Consider the following 17,736-nt stretch of genomic DNA (forward strand, 5'->3'; position numbering starts at 1 on the left):
ATTATAAATCTGACGAGAAATGTAGCTCTAGTTTACAAATATATGTGACTACTAGAGAAAAAGAGAGCAAACCCAGTCTAACAAACAAAACTTTATTGCACCATTTACAGTGAAACGGTTCCTCACTCTCAGCACAGCTGCAGGTTTTCCCGCCAAAACTTCCCTCCTGCAGCTTCCCTGGTGCAGTGTGAGGGGCGCAGCTCTGTAAGGGTGACAGGAAACCATGAACTGGGAGCACAGGATAAGTGAGATGAAGCAGGCTGCCATTGTCTACATGGATAGGAGTGGGGGACTGCAAAAGTTTATTGCAGACTGCAAGAAATATCATGGTATATACTGAGAGAGGCATTTGTGTACCCTGTTTACACTGGCAGCCTTCTCCAGTGAGGGGCTCCATTCATAAGTGCTGAGTGTGTAAAGGTTAAAAAGTATAAAAGAAAAGGAATTTGTAATGAGGTGATTTTAACTCACAGCAATTAATTGAAGCTTCACTGTCATAAACAATCTATATTGGTCTGTCTACCATCTACCCTATCTGTCTGTCTGTCTGTCTGTGAGTCTGCATCCCTCTATCTGTCTAGCAGTGAGTCTTTATCTATCTGTCTGTCTGTCTGTGAGTCTGCATCCCTCTATCTGTCTGCAGTGAGTCTTTATCTGTCTGTCTGTCTGTGAGTCTGCATCCCTCTATCTGTCTAGCAGTGAGTCTTTATCTATCTGTCTGTGAGTCTGCATCCCTCTATCTGTCTGCAGTGAGTCTTTATCTATCTGTCTGTCTGTCTGTCTGTCTGTATCCCTCTATCTGTCTAGCAGTGAGTCTTTATCTATCTATCTGTCTGTGAGTCTGCATCCCTCTATCTGTCTGCAGTGAGTCTTTATCTATCTGTCTGTCTGTCTGTCTGTATCCCTCTATCTGTCTAGCAGTGAGTCTTTATCTATCTGTCTGTCTGTGAGTCTGCATCCCTCTATCTGTCTAGCAGTGAGTCTTTATCTATCTGTCTGTGAGTCTGCATCCCTCTATCTGTCTGCAGTGAGTCTTTATCTGTCTGTCTGTCTGTGAGTCTGCATCCCTCTATCTGTCTAGCAGTGAGTCTTTATCTATCTGTCTGTGAGTCTGCATCCCTCTATCTGTCTGCAGTGAGTCTTTATCTATCTATCTGTCTGTCTGTCTGTCTGTCTGTATCCCTCTATCTGTCTAGCAGTGAGTCTTTATCTATCTGTCTGTGAGTCTGCATCCCTCTATCTGTCTGCAGTGAGTCTTTATCTGTCTGTCTGTCTGTCTGTCTGTGAGTCTGTATCCCTCTATCTGTCTAGCAGTGAGTCTTTATCTATCTATCTGTCTGTGAGTCTGCATCCCTCTATCTGTCTGCAGTGAGTCTTTATCTGTCTGTCTGTCTGTGAGTCTGCATCCCTCTATCTGTCTAGCAGTGAGTCTTTTTCTATCTATCTGTCTGTGAGTCTGCATCCCTCTATCTGTCTGCAGTGAGTCTTTATCTATCTATCTATCTATCTGTATGTGAGTCTGCATCCCTCTATCTGTCTGCAGTGAGTCTTTATCTATCTATCTGTATGTGAGTCTGCATCCCTCTATCTGTCTGCAGTGAGTCTTTATCTATCTATCTGTCTGTGAGTCTGCATCCCTCTATCTGTCTAGCAGTGAGTCTTTATCTATCTGCCTGTCTGTGAGCCTGTGTCTATCTATCTCTCTGTCTCTGTCTAGCAGTGAGTCTGTATTAATCTATGTCTGTCTATCTATCTGTCTAGCAGTGAGTCTTTATCTATCTGTCTGTGTCTATCTATCTATCTATATATCTGTCTAGCAGTGAGTCTTTATCTGCCTGTCTGTTTGTGAGTCTGTGTCTATCTATCTAGCTCTCTCTCTGTCTAGCAGTGAGTCTGTATCAATCTATGTCTGTCTGTTTATCTGTCTAGCAGTAAGTCTTTGTCTGTCTGTGAGTCTGTGTCTATCTAGCTCTCTCTCTCTCTCTAGCAGTGAGTCTGTATCAATCTATGTCTGTCTGTTTATCTATATTTCTAGCAGTAAGTCTTTATCTGCCTGTCTGTCTGTGATTCTGTATCTATCTGTCTATCTATGTATCTATCTGTCTAGCAGTAAGTCTCTATTTATTTATTTATCTATCTATATATATCTGTCTTTCTAGCAGTGAGTCTGTATCTGTCTGTCTATTTATCTATCTGTCTAGCAGTGAGATTCTATCTATTTATCTATCTATCTGCCTAGCAGTGAGTCTGTATCTATCTATCTATATTTGTTTATAGCAACAATATCATTCTAAGCACATCCAAGTTTTAGTACAATGCCGAAAAGTATTGTAACAAGTTTCATCTCTAGTAAGGGAGCATAGATAGTTTCACTGGAATAAAAATAACAATGTTTAAATTTAGACTGAAACTATCTAGACCTCACAATATTAATTCTTATTGGTTGTCATAGAAAACTCCTACAGCTGTATTAGTGCTCTTGACCTCTAAAGCATGTAATAAAATATCAAAATAACACCCCTAATTGTTTAATAACTTCACAAGGGGAATAGTTCATTAATGTAAAAATAGAAAATAACCACACACAAAAGAGGAAAAACAATGCTCTATATGCGACTCTGTGTCTTCTGTCCCTGATCCCCTACTAGTAGCAGAAGTTTAGGGAAAACTGAATTAAAGAAAAAAAAGTGTGTTTGCAATGAACCTGCCCAGCTTGTTCCTGGCATTGTTGGGCTGTTACAGGCTAGGGGATGTCCTCATCTTAGTTATATGACTCATATATATATATATATATATATATATATATATATATATATATATATATATATATATATATATATATATATATATATATATATATATATATATATACCTAGCAATCAACCAAAAGCTATTCAATTTGTTTCTAATAGGTGGAAGAAAAGAAACTAAACCTTTACACTTCTATCTTCAATATATAAACAACTAATAAAAATGTGAAAAATGCATCTCCTATTATTCTAAGACTATTCTTTGCTTTTAATATTATAATAATAATAATTATGTCTGCCATGTATTTACTATTTAAAGTGAATTTAAATTTTGATGGTAAAGTGCCCAGTTTTTAAAAATTCGATTAAAAACAGGGGCACTTTAATTCATCAAAATTTACATTTCACTTCTCTTGTGAAAAAATACTTACCTTTTAATCTTGACAGCAGCTCCAGCTTCCTCTACCCGTCGCAAAGCCTCTTCTTGGGTCTAAAATGAGGAATCTGGCTTCCTCCAATCACGGCATTGAATCAGAGACACTGATTCCCCCAGGGGGAAGCTGGAAAAAAGGTAAGGTTTTTTTTTCACAACAGGAGTGAAATGCAAATTTTAATGAATTAAAGTGCCCCTGTATTTAAAGGGACAGTCAACACCAGAATTTTTGTTGTTTAAAAAGAAAGATAATCCCTTTATTACCCATTCCCCAGTTTTGCATAACCAACACAGTTATAATAATACATGTTTTACCTCTGTGATTACCTTGTATCTAAGCTTCTGCTGACTGCCCCCTTATTTCAGTTCTTTTGACAGACATGCAGTTTAGCCAATCAGTGCTCAGTCCTAGGTCACTTTACGTGCATGAGCTCAATGTTATCTATATGAAACATGTGAACTAATGCCCTCTAGTGGTCAAAATGTATTCAGATTAGAGGTAGTCTTCAATGTATAAGAAATTAGCATATGAACCTCCTAGTTTTAGCTTTTAACTAAGAATACCAAGAGAACAAAGCAAAATTGGTGATAAAAGTAAATTGGGAAGTTGTTTAAAATTGCATGCCCTATTTAAAACATGAAAGTTTTTTTTGGACTTGACTGTCCCTTTAAGCTTGTTAGATATAATTTGATGCTACTTTGTCAAAAAAAACAAAAACATGTCAAGAAACTTAATGTATATCCAGTTACTTGCTTCACCTTTCTTTTATAAAATGTTATAGGTTTTCAAAAATGAAACCAGATCCTGATGTAATTTATAGGGCTTAAATTGGGACATCAAATTTTGTATTTGATTGTCAATCCCGGTCACCATAAGAGGTAGAGAGTAAAAGATCTAATTTCACCTTTGACCATTTTTTTTAAATCTTTTTTTTTTTTTTCATAATTCTCCTTGTTTTTACAATAAGCTTAAGGCTTAAATAAACTGTTTAATGTAGGTATTTATTATTTTCTTTCCCTAAAGAGTCCAGTCATAGTTATGCTATGTACCGGTTTGTAATTTCTGTTAACCCTATGGATATTACAGAGCTGAATGCCACTCTTGGAAATTATATTTTGCATGAACCAGTGAGAGCTACACACATTTTTCGAATGGTATGAAACAATATCTGTGAACTCATTTTTATGATGTTGCTGTTTATTCAAACAAACAATAGGTCACTGTCATTTGTTGTTTATATTTTAGGTTTGTGATTGTGCTATTAAAACACTTTCATTAATTGGACAATACCAGACTGAAGCTCAGGTAAAATACATAGATGTCAATAATTACATAAGCAGGGTTAGTAGTCTGCAACTGACATATTATCATAGAAGTCCTCATGTCTTGTCATGTATTACACATATTGCAACCTTTTTATACCAAGGTCTCATCCCCTATTACATTGTGGTTTTTGCCAGTCGCCCCATCTCGATGAAAGTTCATTCGAAATATTGTGGTAGTTAGGACTAGGGCTGTTGTTAATGTTAGTCTATTCCAGTGCTGGCATTCAATAGGGTTAAAAAAAGCTTGTATACACATGCATAGCAATGTCATCTCAAACACTAATGTGCAGACAGCATTGCTGCAGCCAGAATATGGTGGCCACAGGCAATGTCCCAACTTCAGCATTGCAGAAGTCTCAATATTGTTGTCACATGGAAACAAGGTAAGGGAAAGGAATTGTAAAGAAAAATATATCTGCCTGTCTAGTGCCCAAACCTGACACTACTCTATTGAAAGTCAGACAGTGTGTGTTATGTTTTGTTTTTTTTACATAATTGTGTTAGCTTCAAAATGTTTTTTTGTTTAGAAAGATAGATAATCCCTTTATTACCTATTCCTCAGTTTTGCATAACCAACACTGTTATATTAATATACATTTAATATACATTTTACCTCTGTAATTACCTTGCATCTAAGCCTCTGCAGACTGCCCCCTTATTGTAGTTCTTTTGGCAGACTTGCATTTTAGCCAATCAGTGCTGACTCCTAGGCAACCCCACAGGTCTGAGCACAATTTTATATATATGGCACGCTTGAACTAACGCCCTCTAGTTGTGATTTTTTTATGCATTCAGATAAGAGGCGGCCTTCAAGTGCTAAGAAATTTGCATATGAGCCACCTAGGTTTAGCTTCAGCTATGAATAACAAGAGAACAAAGCAAAATTGATGATAAAAGTAAATTGGAAAGTTGTTTACAATTGCATGCCCTATCTGAAAAGATTATTTTTCATTAGACTGTCCCGTTAAGTATCTGTGTGTGGGGTGCTGTGTTGTTTTCAGATATATTGTAAATATTGTGATATTATACATTTTATTACAGACACAAGTTGCAGGGTGAATAAAGACTTAGAAAAAGCATGCAATAACTAACCCAAAGTATAAAATAAATAAATACATTATTAATGAATTAATAAAAACACTACACTCTTCTGTTCACCCTCTTGTTAGTTCCTCCATGAGTTTAGTGACAGGAGTGTGAACTATTTACAGAAAGATGATTATAAAGCGTGTAATCATGTTCTTTATTCTTACTTTCTAGATTAATGTGATCTTGAAACTAACTCACTTGCCTGAATTACAAGGCTATCGCTTAAGCCTTAGTGAATTTCCTTTTCAGTACAAATCCAAGCGGTTCTTTATGCTGGAAGGCATAGTGATTGCAGTGACCACCGTGACTAAGTATACACAAGGGGCAAGATTTCTCTGCTCTGAGACAAGCTGCCCTTTTAGTGAAGGTAAAATGTATTTATTTAAATGCCATAAATACAAAAAAACTCCTGTTGTAGGAAGAAATAAAATGGGGGTTGTTGCTATATATGAAAATATGAGAAATGTGGATATAATATCTTAAAAGGATAGGAAAGTTTAAATTAATCTTGCATTATTCAGATTCAGAGCATTTCGTTTTAAGACACTTTTCTCCAACATAGGTGTGTCCGGTCCACGGCGTCATCCTTACTTGTGGGATATTCTCTTCCCCAACAGGAAATGGCAAAGAGCCCAGCAAAGCTGGCCACATGATCCCTCCTAGGCTCCGCCTACCCCAGTCATTCTCTTTGCCGTTGTACAGGCAACATCTCCACGGAGATGGCTTAGAGTTTTTTAGTGTTTAACTGTAGTTTTTATTATTCAATCAAGAGTTTGTTATTTTGAAATAGTGCTGGTATGTACTATTTACTCAGAAACAGAAAAGAGATGAAGATTTCTGTTTGTATGAGGAAAATGATTTTAGCAACCGTCACTAAAATCCATGGCTGTTCCACACAGGACTGTTGAGAGCAATTAACTTCAGTTGGGGGAACAGTGAGCAGTCTCTTGCTGCTTGAGGTATGACACATTCTAACAAGACGATGTAATGCTGGAAGCTGTCATTTTCCCTATGGGATCCGGTAAGCCATGTTTATTAAGATCGTAAATAAGGGCTTCACAAGGGCTTATTAAGACTGTAGACTTTTTCTGGGCTAAATCGATTCATTATTAACACATATTTAGCCTTGAGGAATCATTTAATCTGGGTATTTTGATATTATAATATCGGCAGGCACTGTTTTAGACACCTTATTCTTTAGGGGCTTTCCCAAATCATAGGCAGAGCCTCATTTTCGCGCCGGTGTTGCGCACTTGTTTTTGAGAGGCATGACATGCAGTCGCATGTGTGAGGAGCTCTGATACTTAGAAAAGACTTTCTGAAGGCGTCATTTGGTATCGTATTCCCCTTTGGGCTTGGTTGGGTCTCAGCAAAGCAGATACCAGGGACTGTAAAGGGGTTAAAGTTAAAAACGGCTCCGGTTCCGTTATTTTAAGGGTTAAAGCTTCCAAATTTGGTGTGCAATACTTTTAAGGCTTTAAGACACTGTGGTGAAAATTTGGTGAATTTTGAACAATTCCTTCATGTTTTTTCGCAATATCCACTCTGGATGATTGTGACAAGTTGGTCATCCCAGAGAAACTATGTAAAATGGACAAGTTCCTAGAGGTCCCGGGGCTCCCAGAAGCTTTTCCTATACCCAAGCGGGTGGCGGACATTGTTAATAAAGAATGGGAAAGGCCCGGTATTCCTTTCGTCCCTCCCCCCATATTTAAAAAATTGTTTCCTATGGTCGACCCCAGAAAGGACTTATGGCAGACAGTCCCCAAGGTCGAGGGAGCGGTTTCCACTTTAAACAAACGCACCACTATACCCATAGAGGATAGTTGTGCTTTCAAAGATCCTATGGATAAAAAATTAGAAGGTTTACTTAAAAAGATGTTTGTTCAGCAGGGTTACCTTCTACAACCAATTTCATGCATTGTCCCTGTCGCTACAGCCGCATGTTTCTGGTTCGATGAGCTGATAAAGGCGGTCGATAGTGATTCTCCTCCTTATGAGGAGATTATGGACAGAATCAATGCTCTCAAATTGGCTAATTCTTTCACCCTAGACGCCACTTTGCAATTGGCTAGGTTAGCGGCTAAGAATTCTGGGTTTGCTATTGTGGCGCGCAGAGCGCTTTGGTTGAAATCTTGGTCAGCTGATGCGTCTTCCAAGAACAAGCTACTTAACATTCCTTTCAAGGGGAAAATGCTGTTTGGCCCTGACTTGAAAGAGATTATCTCTGATATCACTGGGGGTAAGGGCCACGCCCTTCCTCAGGATCGGCCTTTCAAGACAAAAAATAAACCTAATTTTCGTCCCTTTCGTAGAAACGGACCAGCCCAAAGTGCTACGTCCTCTAAGCAAGAGGGTAATACTTCTCAAGCCAAGCCAGCTTGGAGACCAATGCAAGGCTGGAACAAGGGAAAGCAGGCCAAGAAACCTGCCACTGCTACCAAGACAGCATGAAATGTTGGCCCCCGATCCGGGACCGGATCTGGTGGGGGGCAGACTCTCTCTCTTCGCTCAGGCTTGGGCAAGAGATGTTCTGGATCCTTGGGCGCTAGAAATAGTCTCCCAAGGTTATCTTCTGGAATTCAAGGGGCTTCCCCCAAGGGGGAGGTTCCACAGGTCTCAGTTGTCTTCAGACCACATAAAAAGACAGGCATTCTTACATTGTGTAGAAGACCTGTTAAAAATGGGAGTGATTCATCCTGTTCCATTAAGAGAACAAGGGATGGGGTTCTACTCCAATCTGTTCATAGTTCCCAAAAAAGAGGGAACGTTCAGACCAATCTTAGATCTCAAGATCTTAAACAAGTTTCTCAAGGTTCCATCGTTCAAGATGGAAACCATTCGAACTATTCTTCCTTCCATCCAGGAAGGTCAATTCATGACCACAGTGGATTTAAAGGATGCGTATCTACATATTCCTATCCACAAGGAACATCATCGGTTCCTAAGGTTCGCATTCCTGGACAAGCATTACCAGTTCGTGGCGCTTCCTTTCGGATTAGCCACTGCTCCAAGGATTTTCACAAAGGTACTAGGGTCCCTTCTAGCTGTGCTAAGACCAAGGGGCATTGCTGTAGTACCTTACTTGGACGACATTCTGATTCAAGCGTCGTCCCTTCCTCAAGCAAAGGCTCACACGGACATTGTCCTGGCTTTTCTCAGATCTCACGGATGGAAAGTGAACGTGGAAAAGAGTTCTCTATCTCCGTCAACAAGGGTTCCCTTCTTGGGAACAATAATAGACTCCTTAGAAATGAGGATTTTTCTGACAGAGGCCAGAAAAACAAAACTTCTAGTCTCTTGTCGGATACTTCATTCCGTTCCTCTTCCTTCCATAGCGCAGTGCATGGAAGTGATCGGTTTGATGGTAGCGGCAATGGACATAGTTCCTTTTGCGCGCATTCATCTAAGACCATTACAACTGTGCATGCTCAGTCAGTGGAATGGGGACTATACAGACTTGTCTCCGAAGATACAAGTAAATCAGAGGACCAGAGACTCACTCCGTTGGTGGCTGTCCCTGGACAACCTGTCACAAGGGATGACATTCCGCAGACCAGAGTGGGTCATTGTCACGACCGACGCCAGTCTGATGGGCTGGGGCGCGGTCTGGGGATCCCTGAAAGCTCAGGGTCTTTGGTCTCGGGAAGAATCGCTTCTACCAATAAATATTCTGGAACTGAGAGCGATATTCAATGCTCTCAAGGCTTGGCCTCAGCTAGCGAGGGCCAAGTTCATACGGTTTCAATCAGACAACATGACAACTGTTGCGTACATCAACCATCAGGGGGGAACAAGGAGTTCCCTAGCGATGGAAGAAGTGACCAAAATCATTCTATGGGCGGAGTCTCACTCCTGCCACCTGTCTGCTATCCACATCCCAGGAGTGGAAAATTGGGAAGCGGATTTTCTGAGTCGTCAGACATTGCATCCGGGGGAGTGGGAACTCCATCCGGAAATCTTTGCCCAAGTCACTCAGCTGTGGGGCATTCCAGACATGGATCTGATGGCCTCTCGTCAGAACTTCAAAGTTCCTTGCTACGGGTCCAGATCCAGGGATCCCAAGGCGGCTCTAGTGGATGCACTAGTAGCACCTTGGACCTTCAAACTAGCTTATGTGTTCCCGCCATTTCCTCTCATCCCCAGGCTGGTAGCCAGGATCAATCAGGAGAGGGCGTCGGTGATCTTGATAGCTCCTGCGTGGCCACGCAGGACTTGGTATGCAGATCTGGTGAATATGTCATCGGCTCCACCTTGGAAGCTACCTTTGAGACGAGACCTTCTTGTTCAGGGTCCGTTCGAACATCCGAATCTGGTTTCACTCCAGCTGACTGCTTGGAGATTGAACGCTTGATCTTATCGAAGCGAGGGTTCTCAGATTCTGTTATCGATACTCTTGTTCAGGCCAGAAAGCCTGTAACTAGAAAGATTTACCACAAAATTTGGAAAAAATATATCTGTTGGTGTGAATCTAAAGGATTCCCTTGGGACAAGGTTAAGATTCCTAAGATTCTATCCTTCCTTCAAGAAGGATTGGAAAAAGGATTATCTGCAAGTTCCCTGAAGGGACAGATTTCTGCCTTGTCTGTGTTACTTCACAAAAAGCTGGCAGCTGTGCCAGATGTTCAAGCCTTTGTTCAGGCTCTGGTTAGAATTAAGCCTGTTTACAAACCTTTGACTCCTCCTTGGAGTCTCAACTTAGTTCTTTCAGTTCTTCAGGGGGTTCCGTTTGAACCCTTACATTCCGTTGATATTAAGTTATTATCTTGGAAAGTTTTGTTTTTAGTTGCAATTTCTTCTGCTAGAAGAGTTTCAGAATTATCTGCTCTGCAGTGTTCTCCTCCTTATCTGGTGTTCCATGCAGATAAGGTGGTTTTACGTACTAAACCTGGTTTTCTTCCAAAAGTTGTTTCTAACAAAAACATTAACCAGGAGATTATCGTACCTTCTCTGTGTCCGAAACCAGTTTCAAAGAAGGAACGTTTGTTGCACAATTTGGATGTTGTTCGCGCTCTAAAATTCTATTTAGATGCTACAAAGGATTTTAGACAAACATCTTCCTTGTTTGTTGTTTATTCCGGTAAAAGGAGAGGTCAAAAAGCAACTTCTACCTCTCTCTCTTTTTGGATTAAAAGCATCATCAGATTGGCTTACGAGACTGCCGGACGGCAGCCTCCCGAAAGAATCACAGCTCATTCCACTAGGGCTGTGGCTTCCACATGGGCCTTCAAGAACGAGGCTTCTGTTGATCAGATATGTAGGGCAGCGACTTGGTCTTCACTGCACACTTTTACCAAATTTTACAAGTTTGATACTTTTGCTTCTTCTGAGGCTATTTTTGGGAGAAAGGTTTTGCAAGCCGTGGTGCCTTCCATTTAGGTGACCTGATTTGCTCCCTCCCTTCATCCGTGTCCTAAAGCTTTGGTATTGGTTCCCACAAGTAAGGATGACGCCGTGGACCGGACACACCTATGTTGGAGAAAACAGAATTTATGTTTACCTGATAAATTACTTTCTCCAACGGTGTGTCCGGTCCACAGCCCGCCCTGGTTTTTTTAATCAGGTCTGATAATTTATTTTCTTTAACTACAGTCACCACGGTACCATATGGTCTCTCCTATGCAAATATTCCTCCGCCCGCACACATTTGTGATTGGCTAACTAACGGCTAGATTACAAGTTTTTATCGGTAATGGTGTGCAGGGCTAACAAGCAGTTTCTGCTAACCTCTCACCTACAGACAACGCTGGTATTACGAGTTTTTTTTAAACTCAGCGTTAGCCGCAGAAGAGTGAGCGGAGAGCAAAATTTAGCTCCACATCTCACCTCAATACCAGCGCTGCTTACGGTAGCGGTGAGCTTGCTAAACGTGCTCGTGCACTATTTCCCCATAGGAATCAATGGGGGAGAACCAGCTGAAAAAACACCTAACACCTGCAAAAAAAGCAGCGTTCAGCTCCTAACGCAGCCCCATTGATTCCTATGGAGAAAGAACATTTAACACCCTAACATGAACCCTGAGTCTAAACACCCCTAATCTTACACTTATTAACCCCTAATCTGCCGCCCCAACATCGCCAACACCTGCATTATATTATTAACCCCTAATCTGCCGCTCCAGACACCTCCGCCACCTACATTATACTTATGAACCCCTAATCTGCTGCCACCAACATCGCCGACACCTACATTATATTTATTAACCCCTAATCTGCCGCCCCCAATGTCGTCTCAACTTAACTACATTTATTAACCCCTAATCTGCTGTCCCCAACGTCGCCGCCACTATAATAAATGTATTAACCCCTAAACCTAAGTCTAACCCTAACACCCCCCTAACTTAAATATAATTTAAATAAATCTAAATAAAATTACTACATTTGACTAAATTATTCCTATTTAAAACTAAATACTTACCTATAAAATAAACCCTAAGATAGCTACAATATAACTAATAATTACATTGTATCTATCTTAGGGTTTATTTTTATTTTGCAGGCAAATTTGTATTTATTTTAACTAGGTACAATAGTTATTAAATATATATTAACTATTTAATAACTACCTAGTTAAAATAAATACAAATTTACCTGTAAAATAAAGCCTAACCTAAGTTACAATTACACCTAACACTACACTATTATTAAATTAATTCCCTAAATTTACTACAATTAAATACAGTTAAATAAAATTATCTAAAGTACAAAACCCCCCACTAAATTACAGAAAATAATAAAATAATTACAATTTTTTTAAACTAATTACACCTACTCTAATCCCCCTAATAAAATAAAAATCCCCCACAAAATAATAAAAAGCCCTACCCTACACTAAATTACAAATAGCCATTAAAAGGGCTTTTTGCGGGGCATTGCCCCAAAGTAATCGGCTCTTTAACCTGTAAAAAAAGTACAATACCCCCCCAACATTAAAACCCACCACCCACACACCCAACCCTACTCTAAAACCCACCCAATCCCCCCTTAATAAAACCTAACACTAACCCCTTGAAGATCACCCTACCTTGAGACGTCTTCACCCAACCGGGCCGAAGTCCTCAGCGAAGCCGGGCAGAAGTGGTCCTCCAGATGGGAAGAAGACTTCATCCAAGCCGGGAAGAAGAGGTCCTCCAGACGTGCAGAAGTCTTCATCCAGACGGCATCTTCTATCTTCATCCATCCGGAGGGGAGCAGGTCCATCTTCAAGACATCCAACGCAGAGCATTTTCTTCATCCGGAGTCTTCTTACTAAATGACAGTTCCTTTAAGTGATGTTATCCAAGAGGGCGTCCCTTCAATTCCGATTGCCTGATAGAATTTTATCAGCCAATCGGAATTAAGGTAGAAAAAATCCTATTGGCTGATCCAATCCGCCAATAGGATTGAAGTTCAATCCTATTGGCTGATCCAATCAGCCAATAGGATTGAGCTTGCATTCTATTGGCTGATAAAATTCTATCAGGCAATCGGAATTGAAGGGACTCCCTCTTGGATAACATCACTTAAAGGTACCATCATTTAGTATGAAGACTCTGGATGAAGAGGATGCTCCGCGTCGGATGGCTTGAAGATAGACCCGCTCCGCTCCGGATGGATGAAGATAGAAGATGCCGTCTGGATGAAGACTTCTGCCCGTCTGGAGGACCTCTTCTTCCCGGCTTGGATGAAGACTTTTGCCCGTCTGGAGGACCACTTCTGCCCAGCTTCGTTGAGGACTTCGGCCTGGTTGGGTGAAGACATCTCAAGGTAGGGTGATCTTCAAGGGGTTAGTGTTAGGTTTTATTAAGGGCGGATTGGGTGGGTTTTAGAGTAGGGTTGGGTGTGTGGGTGGTGGGTTTTAATGTTGGGGGGGTATTGTACTTTTTTTACAGGTTAAAGAGCTGATTACTTTTGGGCAATGCCCCACAAAAAGCCCTTTTAAGGGCTATTTATAATTTAGTATAGGGTAGGGATTTTTATTATTTTGTGGGGCTTTTTTATTTTGTTTGGGGGATTAGATTAGGTGTAATTAGTTTTAAAAAATTGTAATTATTTTATGATTTTCTGTAATTTAATGTTTTTTTTTCTCCGTACTTTAGATAATTTTATTTAATTGTATTTAATTGTAGTTAATTTAGGGAATTAATTTAATTATAGTGTAGTGTTAGGTTTAATTGTAACTTAGGTTAGGTTTTATTTTACAGGTAAATTTGTCTTTATTTTAGCTAGGTAGCTATTAAATAGTTAATATCTATTTAATAACTGTTGTACCTAGTTAAAATAAATACAAACTTGCCTGTGAAATAAAAATAAACCCTGAGATAGCTACAATGTAACTATTAGTTATATTGTAGCTATCTTAGGGTTTATTTATAGGTAAGTATTTAGTTTTAAATAGGAATAATTTAGTTAATTATATTTTATTTAGATTTATTAACATTATATTTAAGTTAGGGAGGTGTTAGGGTTAGGGTTAAACTTAGATTTAGGGGTTAATAACTTTAATATAGTGGCGGCAACGTTGGGGGCGGCAGATTAGGGGTTAATAAATGTAGGTAGGTGGCGGCGATGTTAGGGCCGGCAGATTAGGGGTTAATAATATTTAACTAGTGTTTGCGAGGCGGGAGTGCAGTGTTTAAAGGGTTAATATATTTATTAAAGTGGTGGCGATGTCCGGTTCGGCAGATTAGGGGTTAAAAATTTTATTATAGTATTTGCGATGTGGGGGGCCTCGGTTTAGGGGTTAATAGGTAGTTTATGGGTGTTAGTGTACTTTTTAGCACTTTAGTTAAGAGTTTTATACTACAACGTTAGCCCATAAAACTCTTAACTACTGACTTTTAAATGCGGTACCAGGCTTGACAGGAGAGAGTGTACCGCTCACTTTTAGGATGACTCGTAATACCGGCGTTAGGAAAATCACATTGAGAAAATAGGATACGCAATTGATGTAAGTGGATTTGCGGTATTTTCGAGTCTCGAAAAAAAAGTGAGTGGTACACCTGTACCTGCAAGACTCGTAATACCAGCGGGCGTTAAAAAGCAGTGTTGGGACCTCTCAACACTGCTTTTTAACCCTAATGCATGACTTCAGCTAGTTGTCAGTAGTGCAATGCTGCTCCTTCAGCAAAAAATAACAAGAGAATGAAGCAAATTTAATAATAGAAGTCAATTGGAAAGTAGTTTGTTTAAATTGAATGTTCTTTTCGAATCATGAAAGAAAATTTTGGGGTTTCCCTTTAAATTGAATCCAGTGGATATGAAAAAAGCATTTACAAATAAGAACCATAAAAATATATGCAAAAAATGTACATGATTGGGAAATAATGGGCTATCATCTAGACTTCATAAGACAGTTGAATCTTCTGTATTGACCACAGGATGCTCCTCTAGACCCTATGAGTATTGGCTTAAACCATAAGAAATGTTGTAATATTTACTCGCTGCAGTAATATTCTATTGTTAGATTTGCTACCTGCAGTATTTTATTTAGAGTATTTATTTAGAACATCATCTGAAGTGATTGGAGCTTTCTTGGACAGAGGTCCTGTAAAGTCAACTGGGGGTCTGTGAAACCCCTGTGTGCACATAGACACCATTAGTTTGGTACCCTGATCTTGTTTGGTGATCTAAGTGATAAATGTTGTACCCTCAGTTTTTCTTAGTGACTGAGTTTCATAAATAAAGTAATTGTTCCTTTGGATTTTGTACATTTCGAGTCAGACTCCCTGTCAGCCATATAGAATCAGTCCCGGAGTAGACCCAATTGCTTGAGTGAATATATCACACACACTGAGAGAAACCCAGGACGTGACCCACTCAGAAATAAGAAGCTATAATGTAGAAAACACAGAACTGAGTACTTACAGAAGATGCAGGGATACAGGAGAGCTGAGTACTGTATTCTAGGAGACAGGAAGCTGTGAGCCGGCAAAGCAGTGGACAGTAAATCTTTATGGCAGATAAAGGATAATAATATTTAGAACAAAGAGTTGTAGATGCTGGTGATGGGAAATACATATAGTCCCCCACTTGTATACTTAAATATATTTATATGTAAGTAAATATGGGACGACTAGCTAAGGGAATAATATAGCTAGTGGTCAGAGTGTGCCAGACAGTCTGTACTAATGTTATGCAATCCAAAAGCAGTCATCCAACCTCGTGTTTTAGTATCCACTGTGTGCTATATAATTTGTATAAATACCTTCAATATAATCAACATTTCAATGTGCAGCACAAAGTTCAGCACATCTTATATGAGTCAAACGTGATATGCCCAATACACTTAAACAGCGTTGTTATCACAGGAGAGCTTTCTGAAAAGAGCTTAGCCAACTTGTGGCAAAGTACTCACTCTCGGACATCCGATGCAGGGGTCAGACAACTACGGCCGTCCTGGGCGTCCTCACTTTTCCATACTTCCTGAAATCCTCTGGAGGTTTTCAGTCTGCCTGTTCGCCGTTCGTCTCGAGTTTCCCCTTTGTTCCTCAGGTACGTTGCATCTGTTAGATGCGCTGGTAACTGCTACGTCACCGGTAGGCATACCTAACCTGACGTTGTGACTGGTACACACTCCTCCACTGCCAATTGGCTGCTGATCCCGTAGCAAATGCTCCAATGCTCCAATACTGATTCTTTAGTGTAACCAACAAATAGTGATTCCAAATGTAGTATAAAGAATTCTTTAGCAAGTTCGTTCCAAGTGACAACAGAAATGCTTTATTGATCCAAAGGTTAAAAGCAAAACACAACGAATCAACATGGATAGATGAACAAAAACGCCTTAACTAGCAAGGTAAAGGATAATCCAAGAGAGTGGTAAGGCAGAGGTCAGTATCACTTTATGGCAGGTAGCAGGTAGTCCAAGAGAGTGGTCAGGTAAAGCAGAGGTCAGAGTCACTTTATGGCAGGTATTGGGTAGTCCAAGAGACTGGCCAGGCAAGGCAGAGGTCAATATCACTTTATGGCAAGCAGAGGATAATCCAAGAGAGTGGTCAGGCAAGGCAGAGGTCAGTATCACTTTAAGGCAGGCAGAGGGTAATCCAAGAGAGTGGTCAGACAAGGCAGAGGTCAGTATCACTTTATGGCAGGCAGAGGGTAATCCAAGAGAGTGGTCAGGCAAGGCAGAGGTGAGTATCACTTTAAGGCAGGCAGAGGGTAATCCAAGAGAGTGGTCAGGCAAGGCAGAGGTCAGTATCACTTTAAAGGGACATAATACTCATATGCTAAATCACTTGAAACTGATGCAGTATAACTGTAAAAAGCTGACAGGAAAACATCAGCTGAACATCTCTAGTAAAAAAAGGAAGATATTTTACCTCACAATTTCCTCTGCTCAGCAGAGTAAGGTTCTATGTAAAAAGTTATACTCAGCTGCTCCCAGCTGCAGGTAAAAAAAAAATAATGAAGAAATGAACAGAAGCCAATCAGCATCAGCAGTGCTGAGGTCATGAACTCTTTTACTGTGATCTCATGAGATTTCACTTAACTCTCATGAGATTTCATTGTTACACTGAATAGGGAAATAACATGAGAGTGCACAAGGCTCATCCTTTCAGTTGTCCCAGGACAGACATACTAATATGCTGCTTAGAAGCTTAGAAGTCCTTTACAATGGGATGTGGCTACTGAGGAACTTTTGAGGTAAAATATCTTTCTTTTTTACATAGAGATGTTCAGGTGATATTTTCTAGTCAGCTTTTTACAGCTATGCTGTATCACTTTCAAGTGTTTAAACATTTGGGTATTATGGCCCTTTAAAGCAGGCAGAGGGCAATCCAAGAGAGTGGTCAGGCAAAGCAGAGGTCAGTTTCACTTTAAGGCAGGCAGAGAGTAATCCAAGAGAGTGGTCAGGCAAGGCAGAGGTCATAGTCACTATATGGCAGGCAAAGCACATACCCTGGGAGGAGAAATGATCCAACAAACGGGCCAAGAAGTTCAGTGCCGCTGGAGATTTAAAGACCCATCTGACTAGGCCAAGAGCGGGTCGGCTGAGAGACCGCGTCACGTTGCTAGGCAACATGACGCTACAAAGGAGAGCAGACGGATCTGGGAGCCGCAGTGACACGGCGATGATCAGATCCATGACACTCCCCCATTGCAATTCATGAGTTTGCTGTGCAAAAATATTGTGTGTGTTTTTTTGCTAAGCCATTCC

General features: G+C 40.2%; 1 protein-coding gene across 1 annotated transcript in view; it reads left to right on the forward strand.

Moving 5' to 3' along the window:
• Positions 1 to 223: 223 nt before the first annotated feature.
• The window catches only part of MCMDC2 (minichromosome maintenance domain containing 2), a 260,089-nt gene continuing 242,576 nt past the window's right edge, over positions 224 to 17,736 (forward strand). Inside the window, exons 1-4 of the mRNA XM_053715892.1 lie at positions 224 to 329; positions 4,208 to 4,338; positions 4,430 to 4,489; positions 5,770 to 5,965. Coding sequence (XP_053571867.1) covers positions 224 to 329; positions 4,208 to 4,338; positions 4,430 to 4,489; positions 5,770 to 5,965 — 493 coding nt within the window. The remainder of the gene's footprint in view (positions 330 to 4,207; positions 4,339 to 4,429; positions 4,490 to 5,769; positions 5,966 to 17,736) is intronic.

This window comes from Bombina bombina, chromosome 5 (assembly GCF_027579735.1).
Source record: "Bombina bombina isolate aBomBom1 chromosome 5, aBomBom1.pri, whole genome shotgun sequence".
In the NCBI taxonomy this organism is placed as follows: Eukaryota; Metazoa; Chordata; class Amphibia; order Anura; family Bombinatoridae; genus Bombina; species Bombina bombina.